The sequence below is a fragment of the Vicia villosa genome, linkage group LG5, assembly GCF_029867415.1.
Source record: "Vicia villosa cultivar HV-30 ecotype Madison, WI linkage group LG5, Vvil1.0, whole genome shotgun sequence".
In the NCBI taxonomy this organism is placed as follows: domain Eukaryota; kingdom Viridiplantae; phylum Streptophyta; class Magnoliopsida; order Fabales; family Fabaceae; genus Vicia; species Vicia villosa.
In genome coordinates, this window is record NC_081184.1 from 169631213 (window position 1) to 169649289 (window position 18077).

General features: G+C 33.4%; 1 protein-coding gene across 1 annotated transcript; it reads left to right on the forward strand.

Moving 5' to 3' along the window:
* The first annotated feature begins 328 nt into the window (after positions 1-328).
* On the forward strand, positions 329-14796 carry LOC131606002 (protein MAIN-LIKE 1-like). Its single transcript, XM_058878291.1, has 3 exons — positions 329-427; positions 14059-14271; positions 14347-14796. The coding sequence occupies exons 1-3, from the start codon at positions 329-331 to the stop codon at positions 14794-14796; spliced, it is 762 nt and encodes a 253-aa protein (XP_058734274.1).
* Positions 14797-18077: the final 3281 nt, after the last annotated feature.

Consider the following 18077-nt stretch of genomic DNA (forward strand, 5'->3'; position numbering starts at 1 on the left):
ATCAAATGTTCCAAGTGTTATTTGAATGTAATGCAACCATTTCTTCCGCTATTGCCTGACGCCAATGGGAATCATTCGTAGACCCAAAATTCAAAGCAGACACAAAAGAGACATATGAAGTAGAGAGACATGTATAATTTAAAACACAAACATATTTAAGATTAGGATGAAGAGATCGAATACCTTTTCGTAATGCTATTGGAAGGTCAAGTTCAGGTGACGTAATTAGAGGAGCAGCTAGAGCAAAAGACGGTGTTGGTGAATCAATATCATCTTTAACCTATGATGTACGGGGTTTAGTCGTTGATAGACCTACAATGGATGTGTAATGGGTGTGGGGATGATGGAAGGGATATCTGGAACATCTAAAGTACAATTCTCCCTAGGTGACACAGAGGCAGAAAATAACAGGGAACTTTCAAAGAAGGTAACATCGGAGGAAACAATGTATCGTTGAAGTTGGGGACAAAACCAACGATATACTTTTTGTATACGTGAGAATCCTAGAAAGATACATTTGAGAGATTTGGTAGGAGTTTGTCTTTACCTGGATTGAGGTCATGAACAAAGCATATGCAACCAAAGATGCGAAGAGGAATGAAGTAGATATCATATTGTGGATTAAAGATAGAGTATGAAATCTGATCTTGAAGGATCGATGAAGGCATTCGGTTGATAAGGTGACAGGCTATGAGAAGAGCATCACACCCAAAAATGAGAAGGTACATCGTGGAGAAGTAAAAGAGTATGTGCAGTTTTAACTAAATGGCGATTCTTTCGTTCAGCGACACAATTTTGTTGTGGTGTCTGAGCACATGATGATTGGTGAATAATTCCCTGTGATATTAAAAACGATTAAAACTGAGATGACATATATTCACGAGTATTATTAGTGTGTAAAATTTTAACGGAAGTGCCAAACTGGTTTTTTAATTTCAGCATAAAACTCTTGGAATATATGAAAAACATCTGAATGATTTTTCATCAAAAATAACCAAATACATCATGAAAAATCATCGATGAAGGTTACGAGGTAATAATATCCTAACGTTGAATTGACATGACTAGGACCCCAAATATCATAATAAACTAAAGTAAAAGGTGATGCAACACTTTTATTAACTCGTTGACAATAAGTGCTACGAGTATGTTTGTCTGATTGACACGACTGACACTCAAATGACAAAAGGTTATAAAAATTAGGAACTAAAAGACGTATTTTATTAAGGCTATGGTGACCCAAACATTGAAGTGTAAGGTCTTAAGAAGCAATGGGAAGCACATGCCACTGGTGGAGATATATGATATAATCCTCCAAACTCACTCCTTGCTCCAATCGTCTGTCCTGTACGTCGATCCTGGATATGAACAGAACTATCATTAAAAAAGACTGAACAATCAAGAGTACGAGTGAGCTTTTAAACAGATATTAGATTGAAAGGACAACTAGGGATATAGAGCACAAAATCTAACGACGAGTTTGGAAGTGGATGTGTCTGACCAAGGTCTTGAACTTTGATACTAGATCCATCTGCCACAGTGACAGAAGGAAAAAAATTAGATTACTACAAGTGAGATAAAAAAATTTATCATCAATCATATGATCAGATGCACCAAATTCAATGACCCAAGGGGCAAAGGAGAAGAATTTAAAGACAAAGGCTACGGGATTGTCAGACTGAGTAACGGTGGCAGAAGATGATGGTTGATAAGCTGCTTTGAATCGGAGGAACTCATTGTATTCAACGGCCGAAATAATAAAGTCTTTGGTGATAGTCGGTTGAGCAATATCAACAACTGTGGTTGTAGTTATTCTCTTGCCTTTGTATGACATTTAACTTCAATGTGACCCTAACGATTGCAATAGTTACAATGGACACCATGGTGTTGACCATCCCGTCCCCCGCTTCGTTCACCACGACCATGGTAGTGGGAATCAATGTCTCTCATGAGAGTTGATGGCTTGAAATAGAAAATGGAGTACACGTCTGAAAGAGACGATTTCGGAGGTATACGTATTTTGTCGAAACGACGTTAGGAGCAGCGACATTAATGACAGCAATGCCAATTGAGGCCGGAATAACGACAATATAATAATGACCGAAACGAGTCACCCAAAATTTTATATACAAATATTCTTAACCATCTCTATCATAATAATAACATTCAAATAAACCTCTCCAAAATTTGTTTTCCTTCCAACTTTAATTTTGTTTCCTTCATTTTAAATTTAAAACTTTGTTCTTAATTCATTGTCACACATAATCATAATTTCTAGCTTAATTACAAACTTACTCCCATAAGGGTATAAAAATGCAATTGTAAAGGTAGCCGGTGAAATGAACCATCTAATTAATTTCCTATGTCAATCAAAAATCACATCCTCACATATATTTCCACTGTCTAGGTTTGTTTTTTTCAATCAGTGGGGAGAGGTTTCATGAATCAGAAACAATGTCAGTAACATCTTAATAAAGCGTACGGTTAAATAATGCAATTGATTTGATATTAAAAAGAATGAGAAAAATATTATCATAGTAAAGTTTTATTTAATATATATCCATAAGAAAACATTTGTATATAGATATAATATCAAGCATGCATATGATAGATAGATACCACTATCCAAGTCATGTCTTGTTTGTGCTCAATGGAATCCATACTTTTACTATTAATTTCATTCAATCTTGTCAAGTATATAGCACTATATACTTTGTGGCATATTTCAAAAAGCTAGCATCAAACATGATGAATTATTGAGATTATGATTCTTTACATGAATTTTTTTGAAGATATGTTTAGTTTTGAATTGATTGATTTTGCTTTACTAATTGGGTAGTGAAAGTGTAGAGTGTACGTGATATGGTACAAGAGAAGAGAGAATGTTAGCCACTTGGAATGCACTAGCATTGGGTGTGTCAAAAAAAGAGCTTTTGGTACATAATCACTTTTTGTAAAGCTAATTAGTTTCAGACGCATGGATACAACACATAAGTTAAATCTTGAATATTTGCATTTATTTGATTCGAATAAAGTACAAAAACTGTTGGTTCTTTAATTTGTATTTCATCGCACTTCAATGTGTGAAGATCTTAGTTGTAGTTCAATCTCTCCTTTACTTAGATTTAAGTTATTAGAATACTCATTCTATATACTTCTAAATTTAAATTATGTGGTTCCTATATAATCCGTTTAAAGTGTCTTTTTGAATATAATCATCAGCATTGCTATTTGTACACCATATAATGACACTACACCGTATAAAACTATTACTTTATAATTTTTTAATATTTTAATTATTCCTCAAAATTTGGGTTTGTACACAATTTAGTATTACCACTCACATGAATATACGGTGTAGAATACAGATGTAAAAATTAAGTGTCATCATATCATTACTCTATAATCATATATGAGATATAGTGCAGATTTTTATTGGCATCAAGTTTATGGTTGGATGATTATCTCATAAAATATTAAAAAGTTCATGGTATTTGTTCTTGCTTGGGAATCAGAATGATTCATGAGATGGAGAGATAAAAATTTGAAAGGATGAATCGAATTTCCGGCACAGCGGCATGGAGGTGGATATGCAATATTAACACTTTAATATCAAAATTAGTGAGAGAATGAAAAACGATACGAGAGAATAGATGGATTTGAATATTTAAAATAACGTTTTTCTTTCTTATTTAGTATGAGCGGTTCAAACCGTCCTCGTGAGATGAAACGCGTTATGCGGGTGGCTGTTTGATCTAATCAAACGATGATCGACAAATCTGGAGGACGAAATCATACACTTTTGATGGAATGAAAGACACCTACTCCATGCATTTTTTCATTTGGTTTCACTCTTGGGCCTCTCACTATGGGCCTCGCAAACGGTTCAGAAGAGTTTCTCCCAAACCATTGTCTCTACTTTGAAGGACGAGGATTTTCCCGCATACGCTCTTAGACCAGTTGTTGGTAGGAGCAAGTGAAGGGTTTTGATGGGGCGTCATTATCGTTGAGAATAAACGGTTCAAATTTCTTTCCTATAATGGTGATGTTTCACATAAAACTTATGACGCGTGTCCTTACCCTAGTTAGCAATGATATCTCTTCTATTTTAGAATGTTTAAGTACTTCAAATGATTCACAAGGAGATCCTAATCGTTGATTGTGTGGTTTGAACTTCCAAATAAAGCGGATGGTATGGTCCCCTGTGGTTGTGCCTAAGGCACATATAAAGAGTTCCTAAAGTACAATATACTTCCCTCTTTCTTGTTTGCTCTTCTACAATGATCTTCTAATTTGGTTCACAAGTGATACTTCGTTCGACGGTATCCAAGACATATGGATAATCATCTTTGTTCCTTTAAGTAAAGTCTTTATTTTATTTTAATTCTATTTTTGCTTTCTTAAAGGAGAGTCTGTTGTTGTTGATGATTCATCAGATAGGGATACACATACATTCTAGAGAGGCCCTGTTGATATTTCTACTTCCTTTCTAACAAACTTTCATTATTGGCATGTTCTAATAGAAGTCTTGAACTTTACCCTTGAATGTGCATTATGTTGTTTCTTCATATTTGCCTTTTCTGTATTGACAATATTCCTTATAATGGAGATTCCCCTATCAGAACTTGGAATGCAAAAGAGGATAACTTGTCGGTGTAGATGGGTCAGGAGACGTTGAATATTGCATATGCTTTTGTTTGTAAAGGCAGTTTGGGTCATGCTTTTACCGAGGTGAGACCTTCCTCCGATTGGAGAGTGTTTGTCCCCGACAAAGATAAAACAGTATGTAGTAAGTATGACATGTGAGTCATTCCTCTCCATGAGTGCTTATTAGTGTAATATATATATATATATATAGTTTTGGGCTGACCGAAAGGTCTAAAAAGGCACAAAGGTCCAATACTAGAAGATTTCAAAACAAGGCGAAGGGTATAGGGTTTATATGTCTGCATCACTCAGATAAGCTCATTCACAAAACTAATTCTTACCACTACTACCTACAAGCTATTTCACAATGGTCAAAAAGGGATACCACCACATTTAACCAACCATTGTGAGGTATGAGGTGGTTGTAAGGATGATGCTTTTCACCACAGTTGAGCGACCGTGATTATAAACCAGGTAACACGCTGCATATCACAACAAGCACTTTAAATAATTGTTGAGATATTCTTAGCATTGCCCAACGACCGCATAAAATTTATCAACGGTTGTACTAAACAACCATTGTGATATATACACTGAGTTTACTATAAATTATGTGAAGTGCTTATTTCGCCAATGCTCACTAAACATATAACTTTTCAATCTGATCTAGAACATTATAATATGACAAATTAAGTTGTATTAGAAGAGCAATTTACACTGATCAGAGTTTAACAAGATTTCTTCAGCTCATTATCTGCATTTTACTCTAACAACAACATACAAGATACAACAAACAACTCTTATTAACAACAACAAAACCATCAATAACATACCATAAACTTCATACGACATACAACTTTTATTACTAACAAAACAAACAACTTTTATCAACAACAACATATCAACTCATAAAATGTTCACGAGCGTACCTGTCATGACATCCACAATGAAAGGAGGATGAAGCTGATATGAGAACTACAAACTTTTGTTAAATTCGAATGGATGTCATTTCACACAAGTTTGTAGCGATTCCTTTAGCTTTATCCTCGTTAATTTTTTTTCTTTATAGCAACACATACCATTAGTGAACCACATTCATAGTATGTGGTTTCTTGAGTTAATTTTTTATCCACCTTCCCTACCTACAAGTCAAAACCAGCGGAAAGTTCACTCATCTTAAGTTATACACGTCATATTATTCTACAAGCATTATCTAACAACTATTGAAACATAAACAATGATACATAAATAACATATTAAGCTAACTTCTAAATAAATTTTGAAACATAAACTATTGAACCATGTAAGAACCTAAGAATCTATATTATATATTGTAAAGACAAACTTGTAATGTATTCATTTCCTAAGATTTGATAAAACAAAGGTAACCCTTCGAAGAAGACGAGTTTGTTGCATGAGTTTGTGAAGAAAGATTGTCAAAATGTTAATGGAGATTAGGATATATGAGAGAGGCGAGTGAGATAGATGCCAGAGTTTTGTTTTGAGAGAGAAGAGTGTTATGTACTGAAGCGAGATAATTTTGTAAGAACAAGATTGATTTTGCATTTGGCCTTGAGTTTTGATGATAACCTTACATGTTATCTTAAGGAAAAATCATGTACTCTAATGGTTTTTGTCTAGTGTGTAACTTTTGCTAAACAGGTTCCGACTCTAGCAAGAAGCATAAAATGAAACTACTGTAGCAAAGAAAGATACATTATTATGTTTTGTTTCATAAAAAAAAGTCATGAAAGTAAAGTCATCAAAAAAATATATCTCTAGCAGAGCTTGCAAAGACTGTGCTCAATGAGACAAATCTTCCTAAGTATTTTTGGGCCGATGTAGTAGGGATGACTTGCTATGTTATAAATTGTGTCTCAATAAGACCAATGCTAAAGCAGGCGCCTTATCAATTATACAAAGGAAGAAAGATGAATATCTCTCACTTACATGTTTTTGTATGCAAATGATTTATCCTTAACAACAAGAAAGATAATTGTGGGAAATTTTATGTTAAATCTATTGAAGGCATATTCGTAAGATATTCTACTTCTAGCAAAGCCTTTAGGATTTTTAACAAAAGAAATCTGACAATTGAAGAGTCAATTCATGTTATTTTTTATGAATCCAACCCTAAACCTGTAGAAGTAGAAATTATTGATTGTACATGTATCCTGAAAAGTCAAATCTAGAGAAAAATGATCAAGAACTTGATCATGACCAAAGGGAAAATCAAGATGAAGAACCAATTCCAAATCAAATCCAAGACACTCCATCATAACACCCATATCTCTCAAAGGTATGGAGACCAACAAAAGACTATCATATCTAGAACGTTAATGGAGACATCTCTAAGGGAGTTACTACTCGACGACCTCTAATTAAAGTATGTAACCTTGTTACTTTTGTTTTGTAAATAAAGCCTACGAAAATAGACGAATCTATTGTCCATGAACATTGGTCTATTTCCATGTAAGAAGAGTTAAATCAATTTGAACAAAATAACATTTGGGTACTAGTTCCAAAAGTTTAAGATAATCCAGTAATTGGTACCCAAAGGGTATTTCGCAACAAACTAAACGAAGAGGGAAATGTTGTAAGAAATAAATTCAAGCTTGTTGCAAAGGGATACAATAAACATGAGGGAATATATTTTGATGAAATCTATGCCCCTATGCAAGATTAGAGGCCATAAGGATGCTATTAACTTTCTTTCGCATAATAAATTTCAAATTATTTCAAATGGATGTAAAAAGTGTACATGTCTTTTTAAATGAATACATATAAGAGGAGGTATCTGTTAATCAACCTCCAGGTTTTATAAACCAAACCTTTCTAGACCATGTTTTCAAACTTAAGAAAGTGTTGTATGGACTAAAACAAGCTCATATGGCTTAGTATGATCATCTGAGAAAATTTTTGCTTTAAAAAATGTTTCAACGAGGAAAGGTTGATAAAAATTTTCATCAAGAAAATCGAACATGACATATTACTAGCTCAAATCTATGTCGATGATATTATCTTCGGTTCTACTAACAAATCCTTGTGCAAAGAATTTTTTGAAACTATGCATAATGAGTTCGAAATGTCAATGATGGGAGAGCTCAAATATTTCCTAGGACTTCAATTCCATCAAACTAAAGAATGAAACTTCATAAATCAAGCCAAATACTATAAGGAATTATTCAAAAGGTTTCATATGAAAAAAGCCAAGGTATTTGAAACCCTAGTGTCAATCTCGTGCAACCTTGACAAGGACGAAGATGGAAAACCAATTGAAGAAAGCAAATACCGAGGTATGATAGGTTGTCTTCTCTATCTAATTGCATTCCGTCCTGATATAATGTTTGTTGTATGTATGCATGTTTTCAAGCATCCTCGTAAGAATCACATCTCAGCACAGTGAAACATATTATGAGATATCCATCTGGCACACAACAAATGGGTGTATGGTACCCCAAGTGAGTATATTGTGACTTATTTAGGTACATCAACTTCGATTTTTCTGGGTGCAGATTGGATAGGAAAAGTACCAATGGTACATGTCACTTACTTGAGAACTCGCTTGTCTCATGGCTTAGCAAGAAACATACAAGTGTCATGTTATCCACAACTGAGGCAGGATATGTTGTTGCAGGTAGTTGTTCTTCTCGAATTATTTGGATGAAACAACCACTCAGTGATTACAGTGTTAATCTTGGAGTCTTCTCAATAAGATGTGACAACACTAGTGCCGTACACCTCACAAAAAAAATCGATCCTTCACTCTCGGGAAAAACACATTAAAGTTAGACATCACTTTACTAGAGATCATGTTGAAAAATAAGATTTTGTAATTGAATTTGTAACATCATCTAATCACGTGCAGATATTTTTAATGAAACACTTTCTAAGGAGAACTTCTTTTTCATAAGAACTGAGTTGGGAATATTAAACAAATCATGCGTGGATTAATATGCATATATGTCTTTATCTAAATACTATGAGATCTATGTGCATATGTTTTTCGTATTTTTAATTCCTGCAGTGCATCATTTTATTCACCTTTTTTATTTTGACAACAGGGGGAAGTATACTCTCTGCTTATTTGAGGGGAGTTTAATCACTCCAAATATATTTGTTTCTTTTATCACCTCCCTTAAGAGACGCATTATCATCATCAAAAAAGGGGATAAAGTGGATCTATGTACTTTCAAGTATAAAGTTAATAATCTCGCAAAAGATCCTCTCTCAAGTTTTGATAATGATAACATCAACAGTTGTGATCCAGTGGCACTAACTCTTAACACTTTGATGATGGTGAATCAACTAGAAAAATACTCATTGCCTCATCAATAAAATAGACTTAAGATTGAAATTATTATATGATCAATGCATCATGCAAAAAAACTTGAAGCCTCAGATAAAGTGTACAAGGTCGTCAGGTAGTTTCTGTCTGAGTGGCCAGAGTTTTGTAAAAGTAAGGGAGTGACTCTTATGTTCTAAGGCCACTCACACACACATAAAAGTATTTCTCAATTGTTTTATATCTTAAAAATATTTTCAAAATCAATCCAAGTAATTAAGAACATGTCCACTATCGTTTAAACAAATTGATTGTGAAAACTTTTTTGAGCGAACCAATAGATTGGAGCATTAAGCCAATTGATTGGAGAAAGTCTAAATGATTAACCAAATGACTAAGACAACACATTAATGACTTGTAATGGCTATCTAACAAGTATTTCTTTATTAGGCAAGATAATCGATTAAAACTATTTCATTCGATCGATTGGAGCAATAAGAAAATCGATTGGGTCATCAATTTGGCCCATGAATTATTTTTTTCTTCTGGATTTTACAACTCCTATTTAAAGGAGGTTTGCCTCCCCTTCATTTCACACCATTTACCAAAGCTTTACATTTTCTTTGGAATTTATCTATATATTTTTTCTCTTTCTCTCTCTAAAAATATTTCTTGGTCACTTAAGTCGACTTAGTGCCATTTAGCGAATTTTTGCTTGTGAGGAGGATTTTTGTAAGCGTTCGTACTAGTCATTAATTCTTGAGAGTGTGGTACTCTTGGGAGATTGAGTTTGGTTCGTGGGATAAACTAGTCATAAAATTTCTATTTTGGTTTCTAGAACTTCACCGTATTTTTTTTTTAGTTATTGATGTTGGACGTGCTACTCCACACATGCATGAATTATGTGTTTCAGAAAAATAGTAATTTAAAAAAATTAGGAACATTTTAGAGTTTAAAATCATTTTTAAATATTTTAGAAATCAGGAGAAAAACTAAAATGCGGAAAGTAGTTACTTAAGGGACATATAGATAACACCAGAAATTTTAGAGGTTCGGTAAAAAAGAAAAGACCTAATCATTTTCCCAAGATTGTTTCTTGAGAGTATCCAATAATTCTTAAGAGCTTTTAGTATGTTGAACTCTCGAACCCCCTTATACAAGAAAAATGAAGTTTCTTGCAAATTTTCAACGAAATAGCGAGCACTGGAGAGAACCGGTTAATCTTAACGAAGGATTGCAGCGATTAGTCTTCTTTCTAAACAACAACTTCAAGCGGTTGGTCGCCAATTTGAACTGAGATTTTACACAAGCTTATCTCGAACCAAGGAGTGCTTTTAAACTAGGCTGAGCTCACGAATCGAACTGGGATTTTAATGAGTTGACCACGAAACTATGAGATTTTATATCGGGTTTATCTCCAACTTTAGAAAGCTTTTAAGTAGGTTGAGTTTACGAACCAAATCTGAGGTCTTACACAGGATAACCACTAACCAACTTGTAATTTTAAAACTGAATTAATCTCGAACTGATGAAATCTTTTAAACATGTTGAAGTTTCTAACCGAACCGATGAATTAGTAACTAAATCTCCAAAACAAAGCTTTTAAAGAGTTTAACTTCAAATCTAAATAAATAATCCATAAATAAATAAACTATTCAACCACCAAAAAAAATGGCCAAAGAGAATACAACTTGAACGATTGAGGATTTGGAATAACCCCGTGTATCCATATAAATAACTGAAGTAAGAAGTAAGAATGTTTTCTCAGGAGCATTTTAACATGAGTAAAAAATATTTTTTTATAAGAAGTAAAAAACTTTAGAATAAATTTTGTAAGATTTAAAACTCTTTTAGTTAATTATTCATTATACTTATATAAAAGGAGAGAGTAAATTAAATATAATATGTATTGAATTTTATTATAAAAAAATACAAGTTAATTTACTTATTTATAATATGGAACAAGAAAAATAGTTTTTTGTTTTTCTTTTATATTTTAGGTCGGAGGGAGTATAAATTTTCAGCAGCCATTAGAATAGTGAACATGAAACTGTGGTAGAAGTAGATGTTTTTTTGTATAGTTATTGACTTAATTAATGCAATAAGCAGCATGTACATTAGAGAAAATGAAGTGACCAGTCCCAATCAGTCAACCGTAGTGGCATTGAAGATAAAGTCTATACTCTATCTTTTCCAAAGAGCACCCACAATAGCTCATTATATTTGACACTACAATAGGCTTCATTATTTACACATGTAGCTATCAAAATCAACCATCTATGTCCAAAAAATGGAGACATTCATGAATCTCTACTAGGTAGGTAGTAGATAACCAAAAGTGGTAACTAACTTAACCCTTAAGGACATATTACATACATACATGAACTTAAGTCATACTCAAGTCTAGGTTGATATATTAGGCCAAATATCATGATAAATAACCCCCCCAAAATTAGTCAATATTGTGAAATCTAGAAAATTATCTAAGATTAAGAAATATACATTGTCAATAAAAAGTTATCTTACATTGACATTCTATCTTAAGACTCAAATGGTAAATTTATTAGCTTGAAAAACCCTTAGAATATGATTTGAGTTAGGGATTGATCTTTGAGTTTATTTGTTCGTAAAACCATTCTTTTTTTAATCAATAAATTGGCATGCTCAGTAGAACTAAATTAAAAATAATTCATTTGTTTTGATTGGCCCTCTTTGAGGAAGAAACAACAATCCTCCTAACCGAAACAACAACAAAGAATAACAATTATTTGAATATGCTTGATCAATAGGTTAACATATCTCATAACACATTATGTATCTTAAATAGATTAAGTAGATTAAGTTTTAAATTTAATTTTCAATTGATTAATTCAATTAAGAATAAGAACGGATATGAGTTCTAACTATTAATCAATAACTAAACATTGAATTTGAAAGGTGAAAAGGTTGGGAAAAAAGAAGCAAAATTGTGAAATCTATAGTCGATCAATCTATAATTAACGGATCGATTGAGAGAATTTTCAAAATTAACTAGAGAGGAGGATTTTCGACTTCAAGAGTTTTGAATACTTGACCTAATACAAATAAGTGGCCCAAACCCGCATGCAAATGCATTGCTTCATAGATTGGTAATTTCGACCATGAGTATGACCAAGATGTTCTTTGGTGAATGCGACGATCAAACAACAATATCATATGAAATCTTGTATCAAAACAAGGAGAGAAAATTGTTGAAATAAATATTTTGGTTACAATTAACAATTTTATTTATCACATTAAAAATACATCGGAGATGTTTGACAGAAAATTACATTTTTAATTTTTTATGATTATACAAAAAATGAATTGAAATCAAATTATATTTTTAAGTTAAAAATGTATTATAATAATATTATGTTTATTAACAAATTTTGGAGACATATCTCCGCAGTATTCTTCAATGTCAAGGATCTGATTGCGACATCCATAACCATAATTTAAAATCGTATTTTCCGCTGTAAATGGAACATCCATGATTGTTTTCCTAAAATAGAAATAATTTTTTAATTAATGGATGGATCATGTTTCGATAGGAATTTTTGAAAAGCAGTGTATAGCATGGGAAGACTTCCATTATGTATTGGAAGACTTTGAGTTTATGAAGAAAACTTAATAAGTGCGATGCATAGTAGAATTTGACATATATATATATATATATATATATATATATATATATATATATATATATATATATATATATATATATATATATATATATATATATATATATATATATATATATATATATATATATATATATATATATATATATATATATTTGAATTAAGTGTTGAGAAATTCCGAATTGGTGGTGCTGATCTCTGATAGGGCGACGCGGAGGTAGACCTACAAGATTAGCACTCTAACGTCCAAGTTAGTTCAAGATTCAAGATGATTGTAGTAAAAAGTAGAAATCAGAAAGTGTATCTTGTTTTTTGTGTGAGATGACTTTTACACTATGAGTTAAGTGAAGTGGATTTGAGTTGTTTTACGCCTCAGCCATTTGTGTCTTTGGTGAGTCTAGAACAGTTGCTCTAAAAGCTTTTCGGGCGCTTAGGAAGCCGAGAAAGTATTTAGTGGTTGTGGCCGGCCTCAAAGGGTGTTGTCTGATTCGAACAAGAAGTGAGACATTTGGAGTTAGTTGAAAAAATAGTAGGAAACAAGCGCATTAAATGTTTTTCCTTCACTAAACCGTTGTGTGTGTGGTATATATATATATATATATATATATATATATATATATATATATATATATATATATATATATATATATATATATATATATATATATATATATATATATATATATATATATATATATATATATATATATATATATATATATATATATAGGGCATATCATATGAGAATGAATTTGAAACATTAGATTTTAAAATAAATGATAAAGATTATGTGTGAATCTTTTTTTCTCTCTCATACATCTTTTATTTAATTAATGAAGGAGAGAGAAAAAAATTCACACATAATCTCCACCATTTATTTTAAAATCTAATGATTCAGATTCATTCTCACATTCTCATATAAAGAAGGCATTCTCATATGATATGCTCTATATATATATTCAAAAAAAAATTATTTTTTGATTTCTAGTTAGGTTTTCAGGATACATTAGATGTTTTAGGTACCCTAGGTAGTAGTGTAAATGAATTTGGTAGGTTATAATAACATGCAATGAGGTTTTTTGGAACTGTTAGGGCAGAAAATGGGTTGCTGCCATAGGAGACCATCGAAGGTTTCTCCGGAGATGCATCTCCAATTTTTCTCTAAACTGTTTACAAATATGCATCTCCGATTTTTCTCTGAATTGTTTTCAAAGATGCATCTTTGAATTGGACATTTGGACTCAGTCAAAAGATTGGATGATTTTGTGAAATTTGTGAATTTCTCCGAACATGTTTATATTTTTCTCTATTTATAACGCAAGTGCAATTACTGAAGACAACATTGGTTGAATTAGGCTCGAGCGTGTGTCCCAAACCGCGTCAGTACGACGTGAGAGGGCCGTAGCGAGAACTACGAGGCCACAAGTTACTGATAGCCCGTTTGATGTTGCATCTACTTTACAGCCCCAGCCATCTGATTCTCGTAGCTTACTCTCTCAGGCATCTCAAACATATGATACAGCAGAACCTGAGGATCCTGAGGCCCCTGTTGACCTTGAAGCCTTGGAGGAAGCCGATCCGGATGCGCCGTTAGAGAGTTATTCGAGAGGGCAATTTGACACCTCCTTACTTTATAATTATGCAAAGCATGCTGCTAGGCATGTCTGGCATGTAGAGGTATATTTCTTTTCTTTTGCAATACATATGTTATTAACTAATTAAATTCATTTGGATGCTTATGTTTTCTTACAGGAGCGTGATTGTTTGAAAATTATAAAGCACGACAGGAAGATATTGGAGTTTTCACTGCCCACTGATGCTTGGTTTGGTGATGTTATCCGATATTATGGCCTTGCCGGTTTATGTTCTTCTACGTACGTGACCATAAACCACGACATGCAGGTGGCTTTTGCAGAGAGTCTGCAATCAGAGACATCATCTTTCCACATACCTATAGGCAAGATGACCATCACTTTAGATGAAGTTCCGTGCCTCCTGCATCTTCTCATTAGGGAGAGATTACTAGACCATGAGAGGATCAAGCGAGAAAAAGGGGTCAATCTGATGGTCACCTTGTTGGGGGTTGACCCTAGTAAAGAGTCGGAGGAGGCAAATTGCACTAGAGGTGCGCATGCACAGTTTAGGTTTTTGGAAAAGCTTTATAAAGAACATGTGAAGTGGGGGTCTAGATGTCGTTGGTGATGATGTGCAGGTTGAGTACTACCGACATTGCGCGTTAAGGTGTTACCTTTTGTTCTTGGTTGGCACATCCATGTTTATGGACAAAAGTTCTACATATGTCGATTTGGTCTACCTTAAATACTTCACAGATCTGGCTACGATTCACGAATACAACTGGCGAGAGATATCTTTGAAAGACAAAGCAAATGACGAGGTGTTGCACGCTGCTTACGGTAATTTTTGGGTACTAATATTTTCATAATTCACTTGTTACACTTGTTATTAATATTTTATTCAAACCATTTTTCAGGGATGAATCATCTTTCACTTCGCTCACATCACCAAGTTTGAAGTTACGCCCAAATACACAGAGGACTGGACTCGTGCACCCGCTTTTGTTGCGTATAGAGGAAATGGTGAGGTCGAGTCATTCAGAGTCGCTCTTGATCGTATGGTACCAAATGAAGTTTGCTTTTGCCTATACGAGAGTCACCGCCAAACACGTCATAGTCATTTCCTTATAATTTGACTAGATGGGATGTGGGTCATCACTTATGTATCCCTATCTGTCTGAACGAGTGATGCGCTAGTTTAGCTACTTGCAGATTATTCAAAGACCTCCCCATGAGTTCGTTCCTCCCACCGTCTCCTGCAGAGACCTACAGACGATACTAGATAATTTTGAGAGTCACATGGTACAAGAGGAGTATCATCAAAAGCCAACTCATGTACACTTGACATGGTTCCATTGGGTATCACACCATATCATGACGTGAGACGCTCCTGGAAAACCATCTAGGCTAACTAACTAACCAAGAGGTACTTGAGTTTCGGGATGAGCTGGCAGAGAGCGTGACGGCGATATGTCGGTGTGTTGTGGAGATGGGTAGAGCAGTCATAGAGTCAAGACTCTTTGAGAGTGACAGTCCCCAATTGTCCCTAGTGGAGCTCATGGTTTCCGAGTTACTGAATGTCGTGTAGTATAGGCGACAGTTGAGGCAGACAGTTAGACATATCCAGTCGTTTATTTTGGGATATTTTTTTTGTATTTTCGAATGTATTTTCGAACAAATGTTATGTATGAATTATCTTTATTTTTTTATTAATGTATAAATTTTTCCCTTCCCTTAACTTTAATATAGTTTTGTTTTACATTTATTTTTCGTAAATATAAGTTAGCCTCACAAAAATTAAATGTTTGGAGAATGTTGTTGTTCTTATATGATTCAAGGAGGATTCTTGGAGATGCATTTTCGAAATAATTATCTCTTTGTATTTACCACGCTTTTAAAAACTTACAAGCTTTGTATGAGAGTTTGGAGGGGAGAGCTTTGAAAAATATAAAGGATTTGGTGAAAAGAATATAAAGATTTTGGTTGGAAGAGTTTTGAAGGATTTGTTTTTCGTCATAACACCAAAAACCTCTTAACTTGGGGAAACTCAAAATTTGTATTGAGTAAGGGTTTTGGAAGACTTACATAAATTTTCCAAATATCTTTTAAACTGTTATGGTATTTTGAAAATTAAAAATACAGTAATAATAAACAATATTTTAGGTCAAAAATGTCAAATATTTTATTATATTTTTTTAAAAATTCGTTTTCGAAAATCTTCTCTTTCCTAGGGATGTCAATGGGGCGGGGCGGGAACGGGGGATACATTCTCATCACAATCCCCGCCCTCAAATATATTCCGCATCCCCGCTTTGGATCTCCGCTACGGGGAGATTTTGTCCCCCATCCCCATCCCCACGGATCCCCGCGGGTCCCCACGGATCCCCAAGGTTTATAAACATGATTTTTTTATTTTTTATTTTAAACCAAATTAATAGTAAAAAGCTTCAAAAACTAACCACAAGAAATTTAAAAATTATTCCTCTATGATAAATATATTGTTCTAAATTTAGATCTCACTCTTTTACTAACAATACATATATATTTTAAATTTGTGTATAAGATTAATTATAAGAAATGACAAATAAACTTACCTAATAATTTAAAATTATATATTAATCAAGGACATTGTGCTATTTTAGGCGGGGCGGGGACTCCACGAGGCGGGGGATATTTACGCCACCCTCATCCCCGAAGTGCCTTCGGGGAGACTTTGTTCCCCATCCCCGTCTCCGCGAGGGGAAATTTCCCCGTCTTTGGGTCCCCAAACGGAGAATCCCCATGGGGTCCCCGCTAACGGAGGCAAGTTGACATCCTAGTCTTCCCCTCCCTTCCAAATTCACAAACAAAATCCGAGGAAACATTTTGGAGATACATATTCGAATATACTAAATGTCATACTGAGATGCATCTCCGAATCATATTTTGTTCAAAATGAGGTGGATCTAAGAATGAACATTTTGATTGTGATTTGAATAGCTCGAGATGAATTTCCGAACACATAAAATGCAATTTTGAATTTTCAAAAATATAGTATGCTTATATAAAGGTTTTATGGACAATCCCCTCTTATAATAGAACATCGATACAAATTTATTACGGTGAAATCTAGAATCTCTGAGTAATATGCACATTAATTTGTAATTTAATTAAGTTATATAGCCAACTTTCCAAAAGTTTAAGAGGGTTAATGATATAACAAATAACTATAAAGGAGGACAAATATTATTTCATTTAAAAAATATATATGTGTACGTGTAATAATATAAATCTCTGACAGAATGGATCACAACCAAAACGTAACTCAAGTCAACTAAATATTTAAATTATCATATGAAATGATTTTACATGTAGTGTAAGAATTTGATTCCCACTAAAAATGCAATGCTACTAGTAGCACTAAAGATTCGAATTCTTAGAAAATGGCTTTTATTCTTCTGTCTTATTTTTATACTTCCATGAATCTCGATTTATAAATCAGTAAATATTGTATATTGATTATAACTTTTTTCAAATCTAACATATAATTTTACTTTGAAGTCTCTCCAATCATATCTCAATAATATTTGGTCCAAAGAAAATTTATACCATATTCCTTCCTTTTTCCAGATCTTGAAGTTTGAAGTTTATGCAAAAAGTTGATACAAAAACCCAACAAAACAGACAAAGTGTGAAACACTTGAAAGGCCTGAAATCTGAATGATTGATTAGTTAAGTTTAGAGCCATGCAAAGAGAATTGTGAGAATCCCATTTCATTTTTAGAAAGAGTCATTGTTTGTGGACTATATTCCATCTCATAACATTGAAGTGAATTCATGTCCATCTATTTCATTATCTTATCTCATCATGTGTACGAACGTACTAATGAAAATGGATTCCCTTTGTTTGCCAAAACTCAGCAACAAAAA